General features: G+C 35.1%; 1 protein-coding gene and 1 pseudogene across 1 annotated transcript; one reads left to right on the top strand and one right to left on the bottom strand.

The window, feature by feature from the left end:
* The first annotated feature begins 1,508 nt into the window (after positions 1-1,508).
* LOC127791037 (uncharacterized) lies at positions 1,509-9,450 on the top strand (annotated as a pseudogene).
* Positions 9,451-17,713: 8,263 nt separating this feature from the next.
* Positions 17,714-20,973, bottom strand: LOC127790848 (uncharacterized). The gene is made up of 5 exons (XM_052320572.1): positions 20,451-20,973; positions 19,815-19,971; positions 19,653-19,734; positions 19,450-19,566; positions 17,714-18,050 (listed from the first exon to the last, which is right to left on the bottom strand). Exons 2-5 carry the CDS (start codon positions 19,931-19,933, stop codon positions 18,000-18,002), a joined length of 369 nt encoding a protein of 122 aa, XP_052176532.1. The 5' UTR covers positions 19,934-19,971; positions 20,451-20,973; the 3' UTR covers positions 17,714-17,999.
* Between the last annotated feature and the right edge of the window lie 1,208 nt (positions 20,974-22,181).

Genomic DNA, 22,181 nt, shown 5'->3' with positions numbered 1-22,181 from the left:
AGTTCAAAGCTTTTTTGCCTCCAGTCGCCTTTTGGGCCAGGTTAACGCAACCATTATTAGTCTCATTCCCAAGGTGCCTCATCCTGAGACGCCATCCCAATTTAGACCTATTTCGTGTTGTAATGTCTTGTATAAAATCATAACCAAAATCTTGGCTAATAGGATTAAGCCGGTGCTCTCAGGATTAATGGATGTGTCTCAAGCGGCCTTTGTGCCAGGGCGTTCGATTGGGGATAATGTTTTGCTTGCCCAAGAGTTGGTTTTTCAATACCATCTCCACCAGGGGGGCCCCCAATGTGCTATGAAAGTTGATCTTGCTAAGGCTTATGATACAGTGGAATGGGACTTCCTCTTGATGACCCTTCATTTGATGAACTTCCCTTCCCAATTTTGTGGCTGGATTCGAGAGTGCATTACGACCCCCTTCTATTCGGTTAAGATCAATGGTCAATTAAATGGTTTTTTCCCTGGGGGCAGGGGGTTAAGGCAAGGGGACCCCCTATCCCCTTACCTCTTTGTTCTAGTTATGCAAGTCCTGCAAGGTATTTTCAAACACCACTCCAGCTTCAGACTTTCAATACCATTGGAAATGTGAGCAGACTAAGACGGTGATGCTCATGTTCGCTGATGATTTGCTCCTGTTCTCTCATGGTGACCCCTCCTCGATTAGCATCTTGAAGTCATGCTTGGAGCGTTTTTCATCTTTGTCGGGCCTAATTGCCAATCCATCCAAGAGTGATTGTTTTGTCTCTTGCAAGGACCCATCCCTTCGTGAAGCTATTTATATTGCCTCTGGTTTTCGGAGAGGGAGTCTGCCTATGAGATATTTGGGGGTTCCTCTACTCTCTTCTAAGCTCTCCTATGGAGATTGTCAGAGAATCATTGATAGAGTGAGAAATAAGATCTGTGCTTGGCGTAACAGGGCTCTCTCATTTAGAGGCCGCTTGCAGTTAACGCAGTCGGTCCTTTCCACTATCTATGTGTATTGGGCCTCGGTGTTTATCCTCCTGAAGAAGGTGATCAAAGAGATTGAGCAACTTACTCGTAACTTCCTCTGGAGTGGTAATGAGGCGGACCCTCATAAAGCAAAAGTGGCTTGGCATGACATTTGTTGCCCAAAGAGGCAGGGTGGCCTTGGCCTTAAGCCTCTCTATGTTTGGAATCAATCCTTGGTAGCCAAGCTTATTTGGCGCCTGCTGGTTAGGGATAGAGAATCCTTATGAGTGCAGTGGGTGCACACTTATCGGGTAAAAGGGGCTAGCTTTTGGCTTCTTAAGACTCCATATGCTTGCCCATGGTATTGGAGAAAGCTGCTCTTATTACGGGGAATCCTGAAAGCTTTTTTCGGGTAGAGAATTGAGGACGGTTGTAGAACGTTTTTTTGGTATGATCAGTAGCACCCGTTGGGTGTACTCATTGATCGGTTCCCTCGCCAATTACCTCGTTGATCAGGTATCCCTATTTTAGCTTAGATTTTAGATTTTATTGAGGATGGTGCCTAGACTCGGATGGAGACCCTTAGTTCCATATCCCCTTATCTCTGTGAGAGCCTTCCTAGTCTGCCTCACCCTGGCTGCCGTGATGAGCCTTATTGGCTCCCAACTGCAAATGGGCTCTTCTCTGTTAGGACGGCCTTCCAGGCTATTCAAGCTCAACGCTCCCAGGTTCCCTGGTACCGTTTAGTTTGGTCGTGAGTTAGCATCCCTGCCTACTCGTTTATCTTTTGGCTTGCTATTTGGGAACGTTTATTTACTCTTGATCGTATTAACCTGTTTTTGTCTTTCCCGAATAGATGTTTTCTATGCAGGGCGGATGCTGAGAGACATAGCCATCTTTTCTTCCAGTGTAGCTACTCGCGAGAGGTGCTGTCTTTTTCTCATAGATCGAAGAAATTCAACTGGCCTTGGCGTAGGTGGGACATTGGAGTTCTCTGGGCTACAGCTAGGTGGAGCGGCAAGAGTCCATGGCAAGTGGCGAACAGATTAGTGCTTCACACTATGGTTTATTTCATCTGGAGGGAGCGCAACAACAAGTGTTTTCGTGACCAGGAGAGATCAACTTCTCAGCTAGCTCACTTGATTCAGTGTGCTGTATGGGCCTAGCTAACGACTATTCGCTTCAGGCCAACCCTTCAGAGTCATGCGCTCTGTCACGTTTGGAGGCTTCCGAGAGACTAGACCTCTCCTCCTCATTGAGATTCGTTGCTTTGGAGGCAGGATGCGATGTCCATAGCGCCTCATCTATAGTGCCAGCCCTCCGATGCTTTTGCTTCATTCATTTCCCGCTCATCTGGGTTTGTTGGTTTATCAGTCGTTGGACTGTCAAAGCTCTTTTCATTGTATCGCCATTTTGAGATGGTGTCGTCTCTCTTTTGGCCAGAGTTTTTATACTGTACATACGTTATGTTTTCTGTCGCTTTTCATTTTTCTCCTCTTTTCTATTCCTTTTTCTGGCCCAGAGGGTGATTCTTGATCTGTTGTCGCCTCTGGTTTTTTTATGGTCCGGGGTATGCCCTGGCCTTCGTTTGTAGCCTTTTGGCCTTTTTTTGGTTTTATACATCTCTTATTTAAAGAAAAAAAAAACCCTAAACCCTAAACCCCAAACCCCAAATCCCAAACCCTAGACCCTAGACCCTGGACCCTAAACCCTAGACCCTGGACCCTAAACCCTGAACCCTAAACCCTGAACCCTGAACCTGGAACCCGGAACCCTGAACCCGGAACCCTAAACTCGGAACCCGGAACCCCGGACCCCAAACCCCGGACCCCGGAACCTGGAACCCCAACCCCAAACCCCTAAAACCCTAAACCCTAAGCCCTAATCCCTAAGCCCTAAACCTAAGCCCTAAGCCCTCAACCCTCAACCCTTAACCCGGAACCGCGAACCCCGAACACCAAACCCCGAACCCGAAACACGAAACACCCTAAACCCTCAATCCGAAATCCTAAACCCTAAACCCTAAACCCCAATCCCCAAACCCCAAACCCAAAACCCGAAACCTCAAACCCCAACCCCTAACCCCTAAACCCCTAACCCCAAACCCCAAACCCGAAACCCAAAACCCTAACCCGTAACCCCTAGCCCCTAACCCTCATCCCTCACCCCCTCAGCCCTAAGCCCTAAGCCCTAAACCCTAAGCCCTAAAGAAAGAAGTCAGACTGAGTCATCTTTCTTCGAGATCTTGATGTGGAGCTCTAGGTTTGGTCCTTATCTTATTAAGGAGCTCATTTCCTGGATGTAAAAATAAAGGAATCGGGCAAGACATAGAAGTCTATTGAAATCACTTAAGAATAAGAAAGACTTTTTTTTTTAGACGCTGTTTGGTACAATATTTGTGAATATTGGCAGCTTAATTATATAGATTGGAGATCCATCACAAACTTGTTGGAATAGGCAATAACATACGGAAGCGGGTTCTGACTTGAAGTCCTAGTAAAGTGAGATGACACTTGATTTCTGTATGCAATTTGGCCATGACAAAGTGGAGTGACAATTATATTAGATTTTGAAGTCAAAATTTTCAAATAACTGAATTTGGGCAAGTTCATGTTGGCTTCACTAGTTTCTTCTCCGATAGCTCATATCTATTGTTAATTGTCAATGGAAGATGTCAAAATCCAGGGTGTCTTTGTGGCAAATAAATAAAATGCTTGACCTGTGCTAACAACTAATTCTTACAAGTTTTCCCTCATGTGATGGTCTGTACATATTCAATCAGGAACAAAAGATTCGTAATAATACTATACGATGTGCTAGAACTATCTTCTCAAAAAATAAAAATAAAAAAAGAAAATCCATATTTGAATGAATCCAATTTGTTAGTTTTGTTATGTTTCTGTATGTTTCCCATGCAACATTGAGCATGAAATGACCCCTCCTTGTAAATGGTGTTTACTCACTTTTGACTTTTGTTTCTAATTTATTAAAAATATGATCATTGCTTAGTAGAAAAGAACAAATTACTGACAGAATATATTGTTACCGTGACTGAAATGAAGCTGCCTTCTCCAACTGAGACCTGGAAATTCTTGGCCGGTAATCAGTAAATTGGATTGATTACCAAATAACTCATGGGTCACCCAAGCACAGCCCTTGAGGGTGTGCATGGACTACATTTGGTCCCTCATTCACCATTTCAGTTGGAAGAGATGAATCGATACGGGGATGTTCATCAATCAACATGTGGAAGTTCTATTGTTGGAGTTAATCAGCATCTTAAAGTGCGGTGACTGTAGTACAAATTTTCAGCCATTAACTCATGTTTGTATGCATATATCCTATTTGTTATTACCACAATTATTTGATTACTCTATTAAGTTTGTCATTGCTCATAATTTTGAGCTTGGCTTGCCACTTCTATTTAATCAACCTATCACGGTTATTTTTCATTGACATGTTCCTCAGGAGAGTATAGAAGCAAAGACCTGCATGCCTGAGGCCCATCCAGTGTAGTCTAAAGGGTACGAATTAAGTGATAGTACTTTTGTTACTCTAATGCTTCAATTATCTCCATATTATTGGACTCATACACCTGGGTGTTGGATTTCAACAAAATATTCAGATTACTTAATACAAAATTTGAACATCTCAATCCTTAATCCCACTAGGTATGGTTGACTACATGGATTCTAACTTCAAATTATCTCTATCTATGGCCATATCTTTTGATTTATATTCCGTAACACACACACACACACTTCTATTTCTAGCATAAAATGGTGTTTGCAAGGTGATTTAAGGTTTTGAAGTAATTTGAGGCTTCACGCATTGCATCTGCGAAAACCAAATTGCTAAACATGCTTCTTAGGTAGATGTTTGACGGCTCATGTCAGTAACATATCTATTACATTGTCAAGTGTCTTAACAATTTTTCTTATCTTTGTGTTAGGTGATAAGAATTTTGCAGAGACAATTGCTAATGTGATCACTTCACTTCCTTTTATTGCTGTTGGATTTCAGGCCCCAAGGCATGATACTTATCTATGTTTTTATGATAGAGCCCAAGCTTAATCAGTATGTCGTTGTGTTTGATTCACACTTTTTTAGTGATGCAGGAAGAATCTGAACTGTAGGATATATGCTAATTCATTAATAGGGGTTGGTGTTGCCTCGAGTCTGTACCATGCTTCAAGATGAAAACTCAAGAAATATCTGAGACGGGCAGACTATACTATGATAGCCACAGCAACAGTGGTAAGTTTGTGTAGTCCATAAAAAAATATATATTTACCAAGAAAATTTAGAGAATATAATATTAAATAGGTCAAACAGTGATTGCTAAACCAAATAGATATACCTTCAATACTTGCCCATTTTGACACTAAAGTTTTTTATAACTTGTTATATTCTTAAACAAAAAAAAAAATGATTCCTTATTAGGAAAGAAAGGGTGGAAGTGCTCCAGTATTGTGTCCTAATAAAACCTTGATCTCTTCAAGTTGTCTTTGCCATCTTTAGTAAATCTAGGATATAGCTGAAGTTGTACCCAAAGTTTCTTTAGATTTATTAGATTCCTAAAACATGTAGCTAAGAGCAATGGTACATGTTTTAGTCATGGCATTTGCCAGAAAACGGAGTCACTTGCCAGCAACATTAATGCCATTATTCCAGTTTAGTCATGGTTAATATAATACAGTTTTGTTTGCCAAGTAAACTTCTCATTAACAAAAGTGAAGAACAGAGAGAAAATCTGCAGATGCAACCAACATCAAAGAAATAGAATTGGAGAAAAACTTCTTTAGAAACTTTGTCATAAGCTTTTTCTAAATCTATAAACACATATGCACATCCTGTTGTTTATATCTATATTTTCCCATTAGGCACCTCAGCAAGTAGACAATTACCACTGTTGATCTATTAGGCATGAAACCAAATTAATTTCAGACACCTTGGTTTCTCTTATTGTGCTTTCTCAATCACCTTATCCAAAGTTTCATAGTGTTGCCCATTAGCTTGATTCCTTGATAATTTCCACAACTTTGAACATCTCATTTATTCTTGTACATAGGCATTAAAATGATCTTCCTCCACTTGTCCAACATCATTTTTGATTTAGGGATCTTATTAAATAATTTCCTAAACCAAAAAATGTCCTTTTGGTTTTATTGTATCTATATATATGTTGCCATTGTTATGGACTTGTCCCCCAAAGAGAAATCTCGGTGCATCTCCCCTTTATGGGTTCATGGTCTATATAATGATCTAATTTTAGACCAAAAAAATAAATAAATAAATCCTTTTCTCCCAAGAAGTTCTATACTTCTATTGGGTCATTATCTGGTCCAACTGCATTATTGTTCTTCATCTCTTCAAATACTTGTTTTATTTCATTTGGGCCTATATGTCTATAGAAACATTTAATTTCTATCTTCTTTAGAGTTACTAAAATGCTCCAACACAACACATCACATGTACCGAAAAAGATTCATGGTATCTTCTCCTATAACAACTTTATCTACAATAATTCTAGCTCTTATTCTCTTCACACCCACAACTTTATCCTCTAAAGTCTTATACCAGAGTTATATTCAGATTTTATTAACATTTTAGCCTTCCTTCCAACCCATCTTGTCTCTTGGAGGCAAAAACAACAACATATCAAGATTTTATCCCACTATATGGGGTTAACTACATAATTTCTAACTTGTCAGTTTTTTCTCTCCATTTTTCTTATCTTTTATAAACTCTTTTGGATGCACATAATATTGATTGTTCTCCTCATCATGATGTCTACTACTTCCATTGATTTTCATGCCAAAGTCCCAATATTCCATTATTCAATCCTTAATCCATGATCTTAAATTAACTTCTTTACTCACATCCATCCATAAAAATGTGAGGACCCTTACAAATTTAACACTAAGCCTAGGCATCAATGCAGCTGTCCTAGCTTATTTTTAACTATACTCAGCCAATGTTGCGTGTTACTATGAAGGGATATGCCCCAACAATTTTCCATGTAAGTTTTTTTGACTGAAATCCAAATTTAGAAATTAAGGCTAAAATTATAATTGGAATATTTCAATTGCCCCTTTCAATCGTTAATGTTTGACAGTATCAATTTCTAAATTTCTAATTATATTGATTTCTAAATTTCTAATTAAATCATAAGGTAGGTGTAGTCTTTTAAAAAAAAAAAAAATGAGTACTGTGTATTTAATTATATCTGTACAATTGACCCCTATGATTTAGTATAAAATCATTTTTTTAGTGTAAAATTATATTCTATCACAGACTTTATATAATGTGATGTACATAACTATTATATGTAGGCGTACATATTTATAAATGCATTTGATGTATAGTGAAAATTCGTACTTATCTAGAGAATATACTTGGTATAACTTGAGTAGAAATGAGATATGTGCACACCTTTGCCGCTTCCCAGATTTTCCATTTAAATCTTTGATACAAATCCTATGACAAGGTTTCCTGTTGGCACATCAGCTGGTTTTCTAGTCATGTCTCCTTCCTTGCCACATTCTCTTAAGCTTCATATCTCTTGTGCTTGAACATGATAGTATGGCTTGCAAATACTAGATATCTAGTTCCCCTGCTTGCTTTGAACCGGGGGTTCAGTCAGTACCTGAGACATAAAAAACTAAAATTGGCAACAAAAAAAAAAAAAAACCCTTAACTAAGGGTTGTGTCTACAGTGTCTGTCAAGGGCATTGAGGAATGAGAATCCGAAGTTGTTGATGGCAGCATCTGCTTTGTTTCTACCTGTTCGGCCTTTCATGGTTTCAGTTGTTCACACTGGGATGATGGAGGTAAATGTACCGAGTTATAATTGATTTCCCCTTATCCTCTTATAATAAGCATTTAACATTTCTCTCCGGAGCAATGAATTCCTTATTTGTAATGTTTCCTCTTGATGTTTACTACTGTATCTCCAAAGTTGTGACCTATATTTCTTTGTTTAATATCTATTTTCTCCTCCTCGAGAGCAGCTACTAACTAGTATTAGTCCAGCAACTCCGGCCGTCGATGGTTGCCGCAAAGGATTACCAACGGCTGCGAGCACTTACAGGAATAGCTATGGGTTTTGGCACTTCTATTTCTGTAGGGGTAACTCCGTATTCTTCTGGGGACTACTGTAGGCATGAATTATCAGAGATATTTTTCCTCATTACTCACCCTTTTAAAAGTGTAAGTTCGTGAAATTAATAACTCACAGAATTCTTGTCTTATCATCTAACACTTTTGTAAAAGTGAATCGTGGACAATTTTATTTCTCATCTTTGTCCTCAGTCCTCCATCAGTTGGTTATGTGAGGACCACGAAAACTTTTTTTACGTGGACTCCTCATCTGGGGAGCCCAAAGTGGGTCAGAGCTGGGACAAGAACGAACTAAAAATGGAAGATTTGGGACTTTTTAATGGAGATGTTCCTCCACGTGGGCAAAATGACTAGAGGCAACACACTTGCACTGTTAGGATTCTGACCGTACATTTGGGTGCGAGAAACTGACACTGAACTGTTCTTTCAATTGTATCTTTGTGCAATTCTAAATGGTTATCATATAGGCACGTTGAGGTGCTTTTGATTGAATCAACTTGCTGCATCTTTTCCTGTGACATTGACTGATTTATATAATCCTTGAAAAAATGCTACTTTGCCCCTTTGCCCGAATATGGTTGATGCACGGAATAATCGAAGACATTAAAATGACAAAACTGTCATCACTCAAAGAAAATGTTTCCACGTTCGGGCAATGTAGCACGGTTTTAATTCTTGGCTGCAATTTTGCCTGCAGCTTCCTAGAACCTATGTGTACTTTCGTATCCAAGCAAAAAAAAAAAAAAAAATGGCAATTTCTTATCCTATAGTCGTGTCCTAAATTATCTTTTCTTTTTGTGGCAAACTTTAGAAGTCGCCATTCTTTTGGCAATTTCAATTTCAGGCCACATACTGCAAAGATCTAGATCTAGACCATTGCATTTTTTGGAGGAAAAAAAAGGGGGGAAGAGGCATTGAAGTCATTGGTTTCTGTAGGTTGCCTGAATTGAATTAACATTCTCCACCCAGAGAACATAAGAAGACTTTAATTCGTCCCTAACTGAACTGATTTCATCTGTTTTCTATTAACAATGTAAGCATTCTAGTTGGCATTTACTTGGATTGGATCAACCTGCAGTGATCTGGTCTCGTGTTCATGAATTGGGTTCATGTTTCTTTTCTTTTCTTTTTTTATCAGGGATCTAAATGAATGATTAATGATTCAGTTATTCTTTTCTTTGCTACTCCAGGTGGCCTTCGCAAAAAGAGCACAGCAAGATCCAGACCTAAGAACGGCTCACAAGTTGCACAAGATGTCGTCGCTTATAGGAGGTGCACTTTTTCTTGCGGATGATTTCTTCCCCCAAACTCCATTTCTTCATGCTGCTTGGCACCTCGCCGCAGCTATTGGTGTTAGCACTTGTAACAAGCTACTCATGTAGTTTCAGTACTCTTTTTCAATAAGACTTTAATAAATTCATTCCGTCCCAAAGACAAGGACGAGTAGCTTCAGCACTCTTTTTCACATAAGACGACCTCTTTTCTCTGTTACTAGTGGAGCGATGTTATCTGTCATCTTCCCATATAAGTAGTAGTAATTAGTAATTACTAGATACAAGACAAGTACCAGCATCAGCACACCCACTCCACTTGGCCTAAGCCAACAACACAGCCAACCCTTGATTCGTCAAGTGCTTGCCATGCATGACTTGCGGGTGCTATCCTCTGGCAGGATCCCACCCACACCAGGAACTTAATACCATGCTGGAAGAATCAAAAGGCAAAAGAAAGAAAAGAAAGAGGGAAAAAGAGAAGGGGGAGAGTCCTCATCTTCGAGCTAGGGTTTCTGGTTTGTTTCTCCTGTTTTCATTCTCTGTAAATGTGTGTAAAGTTTTGTTAAGTTTATATGGTTCGATAGGTTTCTGCCTTTAATCTATATTGTGTGATTATTGGACATTTTTGTGTTCTCAAACCATCATTTGTACAGGGAGTGTGTGAGCTTACTGTTGTGGGTGTAATATCGAATTCATATCATAGTACAGTGAGCTCTTCTCTCTTGAGCTCAACGTAGACGTAGCCTCTTTTGAAGTGAATCACGGTAAATCCCTCGCCTCCTTTCGTTTTTCATTTCTGTTTTGTATGTATGTTTATGCTTCCTGTTTGTTCATAGTGAGTTTCTGATTGAAAAGCATTAGTTGTAAACCCTAAGGGTCGAGTTGTTTATCCTCCCAACAGTTTCTGTTATTGTCATACATCAATAACAGTGCTGCATGTATTCTGAGTTCCACTGTCAACACATGACACTTATAAGGTATGTGTTTGACCTATTTAGTTGAATATACTTCCAAGAAATACATGTTTCTTTTATTTATTTATTGTGGGGGAAGGGGTGGAGAGTTGGGGAATCATGCGCCAATAAATACGTAGTACAATTCATTGTAAAACTATACTAATGCTCTTATTTAGGCATAACAGACAATGTTCTATTTTTCATAGACTATTTCGATGTGAGCAATTGAATTATGTATTTAAGAAAAATATGTAACTAATTTTCCTACCTTCCTCATCCTACACCTATAACTTGGTTTCATGCAACATACATAACTGTTTTCTTCACTTATTATCCCATTTACAGTGACCAATTTATTCCACATGACTGAATTATGAAATTGTAAGAATTTTGAAATGTTTTTCTATTTTGGCAAATAGAAAACTGAGGAAATTTGTTTTGTTTTTGTCAAGTTAAATCACAGATTTTGAAAAGGACATAAGTGACTTAAGATATATGTTACCTGAATGTGGATTGCTGTAATATGTTAAATGGAATATGTGGAATTCTGGATGTTCCAACACGTGGTATGGAAATGTCAACTTTTATACGTTATTGTTAACATCTAGGATCCTTGTAATATTATTTTCATTTTAACAATAAATATTCAAAATTAAAAATAATTTCTTATACTATTTATTCAAGTTAATCATATGGGAAGATATTTCTTGGAATATGAATGTCATTTCTTAACTATATTCTTTCAGGAGAGGAGCCCTGCCATCCATAGATTATTGGTTATTATATACGCACTTTTTTTGCTTGTTCAGAAATGATACTATATATGTCCTTTTTCCCCCTAATAAGAAAGCACTTCAATGAGAAAACATTGGACCGAATTATTAGTATCACATAGCTTAATCAACTTGACTGGTAGAAATTAAGATTCCAATCAATGAGCATATTATGATTCTTTTTTCCTTTCAATAAAACCTATTCCCCAGTTTGTTTACAACCATGAAGAGACTATAAATAATACACAAACATGGGGGGGGGTTGATTTTGATATACATTTTTGAATTTTAATCCTATAGATGCAAACTTCAGTTTGAATTCTGTGGCAACTTGAGTGTTTTGATACGATGAAATGAACTTTGGCCCAAATGTTGAGTAAACAGAGGGAAATAAGAATTAGAGATGTTAAGATGTTACGGCATAATTTTTTTGATTAAAATACTCCGTAGATTCTCGTTAGGATGTCTGGCAATTACTGCTAAGATGGATTTGACTGTCTTACAGATGGCTGCTATGCGTGATGTCTCAGCTACCGAAACTGCAATTATTTACGGCCTAGAGCCAGTGTGGGGTGCTGGTTTTGCATGGGTTCTTCTTGATGAAAGGTGGGGCATGACTGGATGGATTGGTGCTGCTCTTGTTCTAGGTAGGATAATATTTATGTTCTTCATTTGGTCTTTATTTTATTTTATTTTAAATTGAATTCATCAAACTTTAACACACATTTGTTGGTGGTCTGATATCTTCAGATTTTTAATGTTTGTTTGCTATGGGCCTCCGATATTGTGCTTATTTTGCTTTAGCTTTTTGTCAGCTTTGTTTACTTGCCCATGCTTTATCAATAAACAGACAAATAGGTGCCATAAAATTTGCAAGACGATATTTTGTGCATACCCAAAGACTATGCTTGGAAATACGTTTTTTCAACAAACAGGAGAATGGAAAGGAAATGGAGAATGGAAAGGAAATGAAATTGCTTAATGTACATTTAGTTTAATATGTTTATGAGGATATCTATTTCATTCTTTTTATTCGTTTCTATCTACAAATCCTAATTCCGAATGCATCAGCGATCAACACGTAAAGATGTGCACACATGAAAAGGGATTGTAAACCTGGTAAAAATGTATTAAACACGAGTGCAAATTTCAATTATGTGTTTGTTTACCAGAAAGGAAAACACCATAACAAAAAAAAACAAATTATAGTTGTCTTATATGTCTTTGATAATTAGGCTTAAACTGTGTATGCTTACATGTCACTAAGGCATCAAGGAATTGTGAGCCATGCACGGAATGACATCCAGAGGATTTTTCCCACATTATATATCTGTTGTTTATTGAAGGTTGATCCTAATCCAAAGAGTTCACATTTTAATTGCTGATTAATATCCTGGTTATGTTCGTTTGATCTAAGAAATAACCCTATACTGGTATATTTTATGAACTACGATAATAGAATTTGAAGTTTTTTTACTAGGACTATTAACTTGGAGTTGGAGAAATGACCGCAACTATTGTTGACTAATGCTGCTAATAATCGATTATGCTAAAAATTGCAAATATCAATTTGTCTTTTTTGCTCTTTGTCCTCTAGGTGGAAGCTTAATCGTGCAGATATTTGGGTCATCATCTACAAAGCTACCTAAGGAAGGGAAAGATAGTAGACAAAGGGAAAGGTTGTTAGTTTCAGATAAACTAGGTTGTTTATCTTCTCTGTAGGTTTTAATCAACCTATTATCTCGGCCAAATACAAATCAAGCACAATAAATAGAAAAATCGAAAGTTTTAAACCACAACTCACTCACATACAAAGACACAACGATCTACATGTTCGAATCAATAGATACTACTCATGGCAAAGGCTCCGCCTCTAGTCAATCCACTAGATCTCAAGTTTACAATCGATTACAAGATTATAAAACGAAAAGAAAGACAGTATTGCAATACAACTGAAAAACAGAAACTAAAACAAGAACAAGAGTAGATCTGTTCTTTATCAATCTTGCGATCAAGACTAAGTATCTGTTCTATCAGTCTATCAATCTCTCATGCCTCAGGCGTTTAAAACAACATAGAGATTAAGCAATACATTGACTTACCGACTGATCTTACCATGGAAACAATCAACCAACTAATCAAAACAGAGATCAAAACGAATGATTCACGGGATGTGTCTCACTTCAAGAATCACCGACTTAGGGTTTCAAAGAGAGAGCACAAGAAGAAAATTAGAATATTCTAGAGATTAGGGCATCAGATTGCCCTTTTATAACAACGCCAACATGGACCAACAAATTGGCTCGGCCAGCAATGCAAAGAGCAACACGAAATGAATATGGGCTCAGCCCATAGAAACTCAGCAGCCCAACAATAACCGATAGCCCAAACATATCAATAAAATGATAACAACATTTAAATTCAATATAATGAATAACAAATGCACCTCATAAATTTCATGTAATGATCATATAAACAGATTTAATGAATTAACATAAATTTGAGAAAAATATTTTGAATCACATAAAATCAACATTCTCCAGTTGTGGTCAACTCTAAGAAGAATGCTCCTGATGTATTAAACAAATAAGTCATACCTACTCATGTTTATACTGTATGGTTCTGTTGCTGATACATGTAAGTAATGTGAAATCATATACGGTCCTTGTAATATCTTTACAACTATGCCATCTGTTTTAGGTTTTGGTGGTTTAGAAAGTCAGCAATTACTTGGTGTTTGGCTTTCTACATTCTTTCATAATTTGTATGCATCACTTACACACAAATAGGAAAGAGAACATCCTCATTGTATTGGGCAACTAATTAATAGTTCACAGGCTTAAAATGGGCGTTTGCTTTTTAGGTTTTTTATTCTATTGGCCTCTGGAGTTGCTTATCGCATCCTATACGGAGACAGTAGGCTTGTGGATCGGTGGCCTTGGGGCATTGGTTTCAACCAGCCTGGGTGTGACACCATAATTGCTCTATTGTTTACTACCACTGACGTAAGCTTGAGCTTTTGTCGTAATTCAGAAGAGAGCTTAAAGTTATCGAACTTGGAAAAGGAACAAGTAAGACTGGTGGCGGTAATGTTAATGTACCATTGAGGATGGATTTTGCCACATGAGAAGCTAAGCCAAGCCACGATATGCAGTAGGCCTACGTGTTCACCTGTATTTGTAGTTGACTGACTGTAAGTCCGATCCAGTTTAGCTGCACTTTTGTTTTAAATTACTAGTGTTAAACCGTAACTGTAATCACAATAGATGATTTCGATAATCATCATATAAATAACATTTTATTAGAAATTATTACTGAAATTTTTAAAAATAACATAGTTAATCTAAGTATATATAATTATTGAAAATTGACATATTTTTTATAATGTTCTCCCCCGCTTCTTCAAAATATTGAATAAATAATACTCTTGAAATTTAATTTTTGTAATTATTATAAAACTTTAACTATATATATATTCTGATTTGATAAAAGAGCATTTCAAACTTCAGTGATTAACGAGTAATTAATTAATGGATACTTAAATTGATTACTTAATTACTTTTCATAAACTAATAATTTTACTATAGCCAATAGACTAAAAATAAGTCATTGGTGCATCCCACTTGAAGCACCACACAATTGACAAAGATGACAAATAAAAATAGTGATTAATAATCCAAAATCCATGTATTACTATACGCAAATAAAATTATCATTTAAATAAAAAAAAATTAAGGGTAAAACATACGCTAGGTCCTCATGAACAATATTGATAAACGAAGCATATTAAAAAATTATTATGATATCTACAAATAAAATTATCGTCTAACATCTAAAAAAGTTATTGTTGAGCCAACTTACTTATATTAATTAAGTTTTGATGATTAATAAAAATATTTTTATGATATAAATATATTTTCTACTCATGTAAAAAATAAATTTATTTTGAATTAAAGGTGAATTGTCTTTAAACATATTTTCTTATTTAAATAATTTATGTCTCAAAAGTTTATATTTGAATTTTCATATCTTGATAAATGTATTCCTCTCTTATGCAAAAAGTGAATTTATTTTTAATTAAATATGAACTATTTTAGGCATGCTTTCTTATTTTAATTATTTATTTCTCAAAAGCTTAATTTAAATTTTTATATTTTGATATATGTATTTCTTTCTTACGCAAAAAGTAAATTTTTTTTGAATTAAAGGAGAATTACTTTTAAACATTATTTCCTTATTTTAATTATTTATATCTCAAAAGTTTATATTTGAATTTTCAAATCTTGATTTCTCATGAAAAAAATAAATTTATTTTAAATTAAATGTGACTAATCTTTAAATATGTTTCCTTGTTTTGTTAATTGTGAAAAGATATAACATAAAATATTTATTTTTGATTAATTAATAGCATTGAAAAACCCATATAAATTTAATGCAAATTTTAGAAGCAAATAACAGTCTGACAGATTTAATGCAAATTTTATTAATTCCACAAATCTTTAAACGGGAAACTGTGTAAGTTAGCTTTGTGTAATAACTATCTTACTTATATATATATATATAATATATATATATAAAGATAAAGATTCCTAAATATTTATCTATTGTATTCAATAAATTGAATAATTCATTTTTGATACAATGGAATCTGCTATATTCAATAAATTGAATGTAGGCCTAGCAATAAAACAAAAAAAATAGAACAATTTAGGCGGTAAACTGTGAGTCAATTATATGCAATGACTATCTTATTTTTATATATATAAAGATTAGTGTTGAAAAATCCGTACATTAATCTTGTATTAAATTAAAGATAGTGATTAATTAATTAATTATTAAAATAAAATTATTTATTATATTATATATTTATTTATAAATATAAATATAAATTAAAACTTCTAAACATGAGCAAGCATGGGTTTTTCAATACTAATTAAAAATTCTCTTGAAATTTTTAATTTCTGCTCTTGAAATTTAATTCTTTCAATGATATAACAAAATATTGAAAATATAAATTTTAACTATGCATTAATTTTATCCCATAGTCTTGAAAATATGATATATTAGATCTTAATTAATATTGAAAAACTCACGCATTAATCTTATATTAAATTAAAAATAGTGATTAATTAATTATTAAAGTAAAACTATATAATATATTATATATTTATGTATAAATTATAAATATAAATATAAATTAAACTCTAATCGTGAGGAAGTATGGATTTTTTAATACTAATTAAAAATTCTCTTATATTTTTTTAATTTTTGATTTTAAAATTTAATTTTTGCAATAATAATAAAACTTTAAAAATATGAATTTTGATTTATTTTTCTTTCACTATACATTAATTTTCTCCCATAGTCTTGAAAATGTGATATCTTAATTTATAGTGTTGAAAATATGATATATTAAATCTTAATTAGTATTGAAAAATCCATGCATTAGTTTTGAAAATGTGTTTTCTTAAATCTTAATTAGCTGAAAACTTGTGCATTAGTCTTACATTAAATTAAAAATAGTGATTAATAAATTATTAAAGTAAAATTATTTATTATATTATATATTTATTTATAAATTATAAATTAAAATTAAAATTAAAATTTCTGAACGTGATGAATTAAACATAGGTTTTCAATGCTAATTAAAATTTCTCTTGAAATTCTTAATTTTTTATCTTGAAATTTAATTTCTATAATGGTAACAAAACATTGATAATATGAATTTTTATTGAAAATATGAATTTTGACTTATTTTTATTTCACTATGCATTAATTTTATTCCATAGTCTTAAAAAATATGATATATTAAATCTTAATTAGTATTGAAAAATTAACCCATGCTTTTAACTAACTTAAATATTTTTTTTATGGATTTGCTAATTAAGATATCACATTTTCAAGACCATAATATAATAAATAAATTTATTTTAATAATTAATTAATTACTACCTTTAATTTGATGCAAATTTTGAATTAAGGAAAAATAATTCATCATTGATTGCCACTTGATAAAATACTTGGCAGATTTTAATATATTAATAATTAAGATAAGATTCCTAAAATTTTGATAGCCCCATTTAGTCTCAATGTGGTTTGTTTTTCATTTTTAGCCAGTTGTTGTTTCAATCTGGTTGCTTTCTTATGGTCCACATTTAGGACAAACCTAAATCTGCATTATTTTGGGTTTGTTACTTGACGAAGTGAAATGTAGTTAAGTTGGGTAATTAAATTGTGAAGAAGAAGAAGAAGAAGAAGAAGAAGAATATAATTAAGCCATCAAGCTAGCTAGCTAGCTAGGTCCTTGATTCAATATATATAATTCATATTGTATTTGACCAAATCATGCATGGGCTGAACCAGAAAATGTATTTAGAGGGGTCAAATTTAATTTTAATTTTTTTAACAAATATAAATTAAAAAATTAATGTTTAATAAAATCACTTTAAAGATAAAAATACAAAGTTGTACATGTTCATTATTATCAAATTAATGTATATGCTTGAAACTTACTTTAGGCACCGGTGAATTGTGATTCCCTCACTGTTGATTTTTTTTTTTTTTTTTTGTTATGGAGTCGGACCTAGCTAGCTAGCTAGGTCTATATGAAAGAGAAAAGATATGGAACAAATTAAGTGAAAAAAGAAAAATGAACAAGAGGAAGCAATATTGGAATTAATGGAAGAAAGGAATGAAGAAATCAATGTTCCCAATTTCCTTATTTTGTGATTGGAAAAAGTAGGTGGATGCCATAGAATGACCTTCACCGTTGGAAACCTGATATGGTCATGAATCAGCTTTAGTACAACTTACATATTACAAATCTTCGCCAAAAAATATAAATCTAAACTCGAGTTATAATAATAATATGCGGAAGGCTTTCCTCTAGCCAATTCCATCGGTTTTAAGGCGGCATGATGTCTTGCCATGAGGGTCCACTAGCCACTTCCATCAATTTGCCCGTCGGAGACAAGGTGCGCCATGTATTGCTGCACGATGGGAAAGAAAACCAGAGATGGTTAGCTACAGTAAACTAATTCAACCATCAATGCTTAAGTTCTCAGCATATTCATGTTCGGTTATCAAGACAGCTCCCAAATGCATGAATGCAGATTCGTCATAGGGTTACAAAATACTATTGCAGAATTGCGTTTTAAAACTCCAAAAACAATGCAACTGATAACCAGAAACGACAAATGCAGCAACCAAAGTGCATAATGAGCGTAAATCCTGGCATTAATTGATTGAAAAATAAATGCTCTGCTCTTTCTTTGCTTCCCAATCTGATGTAATATGTTCTAGGGGAAGATGAAGCGGCAGATGTTATTTCTATGTTTTTTTTTTTTTTTATTCAGCTTGGCCGAAGAACAGACATGAGGCTTACAGGTTATCCCTAATTACACAGAATTTATGTAATAAAACCAACATAATGGACATTTATCTATGTAAACACTCATATCACCTTTAAGCTCAAAATTTGATATGGAAAGTTGAGAAAATCTCCAGTCATATTTTGTCTTTGCGCTCTCTAATATTACAACCTCACAACTTGATTTATGGCCACGTCTTCTAGGAATTCTCAGGTTTAGCAAGAAGGATTTCAAACAGTCAATTTGACATAACTGGAATGCAGTCAGTTCCTTTTCATGAAACTTTGCTCCTCATTTTTACCTAGTCTATCCACTGGAGTACATCCAGCTTCACCCCCCATAAATAAGCAAAATTATCAAGCCTTAATCCCACTAGGTGGGGTTGGCCACATGAATTTAAACTCACCAGTCATCTAATCTTCAATCATATCATATCTCCAATAATAATTAAAAAGCAAGGTGGGTGGGGTCGGGGAGAACTTAGGCATTTGCTGCAGGTCACAACCAGTCTTACCAAGAGTACCTAGATACGCCTTTGGAATTAAATTATCAACTTCAATCAGTTGTAACAAATATGTACTTCTACATAAGCCTTCATTATCTTCTTGTTTGAAGCCCAACCTTTTGTATAAACCTGGTGCACTTGCAAAAGTTTACTCCAATATTAATTATTCTTTGAAAGACCACTAGAATTTAAATATCTAAAATTGAGACATCTGATTATTATTGTTTATCTGAAATAGGGTCTCACTTTAGAGATTGGGGATCATCGAATCAAAACCTTACAGTCCACAGCCCGCAGTTAGACGTTAGTTCTTTGGATTCATACTGTGTGCTAGATCACATTCTTATAGTACCCCCATTCATGATTAAAAAACCCCTTAATGTAGCACAAGATAAACACAACAATAAAGCATTCAATTGTAATATAAATTAAAATGCTTCCCAACTAAAAGCATACACCTTCAAACATATGTATGAAGCATATGGAAACCATAATTCATTGCGTGGAACTTACTGCATGATAAGCATATGGAGATTTCCCTTGCCTTTCAAAGTGTTTAGCCATGATGCACCATTCAATTGGTCCCCATTCTTCTTCTTCAAAGCAATTTCCAAGTGCAGCTTTATATAACTAATGAAAACCATGATTATGACATGTCTGATCAGAAACAAAAAGAAACCAAGAAAATTTAGCCCGCATCCAAGTATGTGGCTAACCTTGGCTGTGTCAGTTAGAAGCTCAGTTCCAGCAGGGTACGATGCATAGAATTGGTCAGCTCTAGAATACCCAGCTCTGGTTCTGCATGTCCAAATTCATAAGAAAAAGGTTGAGACCCACATATGCTTCACCACAGCACCTGAAGTTAGATAAATACTCACGTGTTGTTCGTGTAAGCATAGCTTAAGACAGTGACAAAGCAATAAAACCCAGCATAGGATACCATTCTCCTGAACTTTTGAATCTTCAACACCTCCTTACAGCCATCATATAACCTCATGATTGGTCATCAGATGGTGTACCTATGCATTTATATTCCTGAGAATCAAAAACATCTCTGTTGAGACAATGAACCAAACATCTAGTGCTTTACAGTTTAAGGAATTACCTATAGCTACTGCAAAGAGACCTTACATGAAGGAATAATAAAAATTTATGAATTACAATTTACAAGTTTTCATTTTTCAACATTTTGCAAAATGTGTCCTGAGTTTACATGGTACTTATGCAAGTGCAGACAAGAGCCTCCAGGGCCGGATCCAGAAATTACCCGCCGGGGGCGGGGGGTTGGGGTCCCACCTCCACTTCCATGGGGCCCACGCCCACCCCTCACAAATTGCCGCAGCGAGCGACCAAGGGCGAACAAATCAAGCATAAACAGGTAAAAAAAGGGCGAACAAATCAAGCATAAACAGGTAAAAAAAAAAATATGGGCGAAAAGCATAAAAATCGCAAGCATAACCAGTAATATCTAGATTTAGCTTCCAGTCGAGAGAATCAAAAAAGAGAAAACATACCAGTTGTACAGATCCGGGCTCGGATGAAGCAGATCTGAGTGTTAGCCGCAGTGCCGCAGCGAGCAAGAGCGAGAGAGCTAGCGCGCAACAGCGAGGGCGAGCGAGTGACGGAGCGAGAGCGAGGGAGGGAGAAGGGTTTGCAGAAGGGCAGGGGGGAAGGGCTTGGCGGTTTGCAGAGGCCAGAGGCCAAAAGATTTTTTTCTTACCAGTATTGAATTTGAACCCGAACAGGACACAACACCAAAGATTGAACCAACCCTCAAAGATTGAACCAAAGTGTCCCAATGGCAATGCAGAGAGGCAAGCGACCCAGTCACCCAGCGAGAGCAAGAGTTAGAGAGCCAGAGCCAGTAGCCATAGATGCGACCTCCCCAGCTACCGACTGAGAGGCGAGGGCGAGCCGCGAGCCGCGAGCAAGCAAGCGTCAAGCGAGAGGCGAGGGCGACGCGAGAGGCGAGGGCGAGCCGCGAGGCAGCGAGCGAGAGAGTAGGGTTTGCAGAAGGGAGAAGGGTTTGCAGAAGGCGCTGATTGGGGGTGGGCTTTCGAAACATTTTATGGGCCCCCAAAAATGACAAAAATTATGGGCCTTGAGACAACCTCCTCATGGGCTTCACTATAGGTCCGCCTCATGGGTTTGATATTTTTATTTTTAGTTGATTTGTTATTATAAAATTAAATATAATTATTTATGATTAATTGGAGTATTATGGTCATTTTTTCTAGAATGTAAATTTAATTTTTTATTAAAAACAATGTCAAAAGAGATTCTTGATTAAAAATAAAACTATACAAAAATTAAATATCTAAAATTATAAATTTTAAAGGAATTTAATAAATTTGGGCACTGTAATAATTTTGTTCATGTAAATCTAATTTTTTGATCAAAAAATAATGTCAACAAAAAATTATCTGTTAAAAATAAAACTATAAGATAGTTAAGTGTCTTAAATAACTCCAAATAAATAGATTAAAATCTATTAAATTCCTATCCATTATCATCAAAAGAGAAACATGTTTAATTATCATCAAAATCATAATACCTATGCATTTGTTTTTCTTTTTAAGGCTATTTTAAAACTTTGAACTAACACTTTGAGAGCCATCAAAATCATATATTGTTCAAAATAATTTAAGTAGTTTATGCTCAAGATTCAAACAATATTTAAATTTTTTTTATAAAAACAACAAAATATCATCAAAATCAAGCCAACATGTTTTTTTATTCCTTCTGTTGGTTTCTTATACAACCTAAGTCTCGGTCAAACCACAAGAACAAGTGTAAAATCACAAAAGATAAATCATAAATGTAAAGAGCATAAGAATACAAGATTTATGTGTTCAGATTCATAAAGAGAATCCTACTCACTGCAGAGGTTTCATCTCTAGTCAATCTACTAAAGATTTTATCGATTATAACAAATTACATTGACTTATAACAAGAATTAAGAAATACAGTATTGCAAAAAAAAAAATCGAATAACTAAAACAAGTATAGATTATTCAAACACCAAGAACTACCTGTACAAACCGTATCTTCACTATAATCCCTCACGTGTCAGGCGTATTTACAATAGAGATTACGTAATACAAGTAGATCTTACCAACAACAAGCCGATCAATCGAAGAAAGGGATTCACGGGAGTGTCTCTCTTCATATGCCAAAAGTATAATTTTCAAAAAAAGAAATGAGCAATATGTCGATTAAGGCATCACAATCCCTTATATAACAAC

Source organism: Diospyros lotus, chromosome 14 (genome assembly GCF_014633365.1).
Source record: "Diospyros lotus cultivar Yz01 chromosome 14, ASM1463336v1, whole genome shotgun sequence".
NCBI classification, from domain to species: Eukaryota; Viridiplantae; Streptophyta; class Magnoliopsida; order Ericales; family Ebenaceae; genus Diospyros; species Diospyros lotus.
Note: the sequence above shows the minus strand (reverse complement) of the source record. Positions and strands in the feature narration are given on the sequence as shown.

Excerpts from the sequence above, each read along its gene's own strand:
- LOC127790848 (XM_052320572.1), bottom strand. The coding sequence starts at position 19,933 with ATGAGGTTATATGATGGCTGTAAGGAGGTGTTGAAGATTCAAAAGTTC. Across the intron at positions 19,567-19,652 it reads TTCTAACTGACACAGCCAAG|TTATATAAAGCTGCACTTGG; the intron begins GTTAGCCACATA and ends GGTTTTCATTAG. Across the intron at positions 18,051-19,449 it reads CTCCATATGCTTATCATGCA|CAATACATGGCGCACCTTGT; the intron begins GTAAGTTCCACG and ends CCCATCGTGCAG.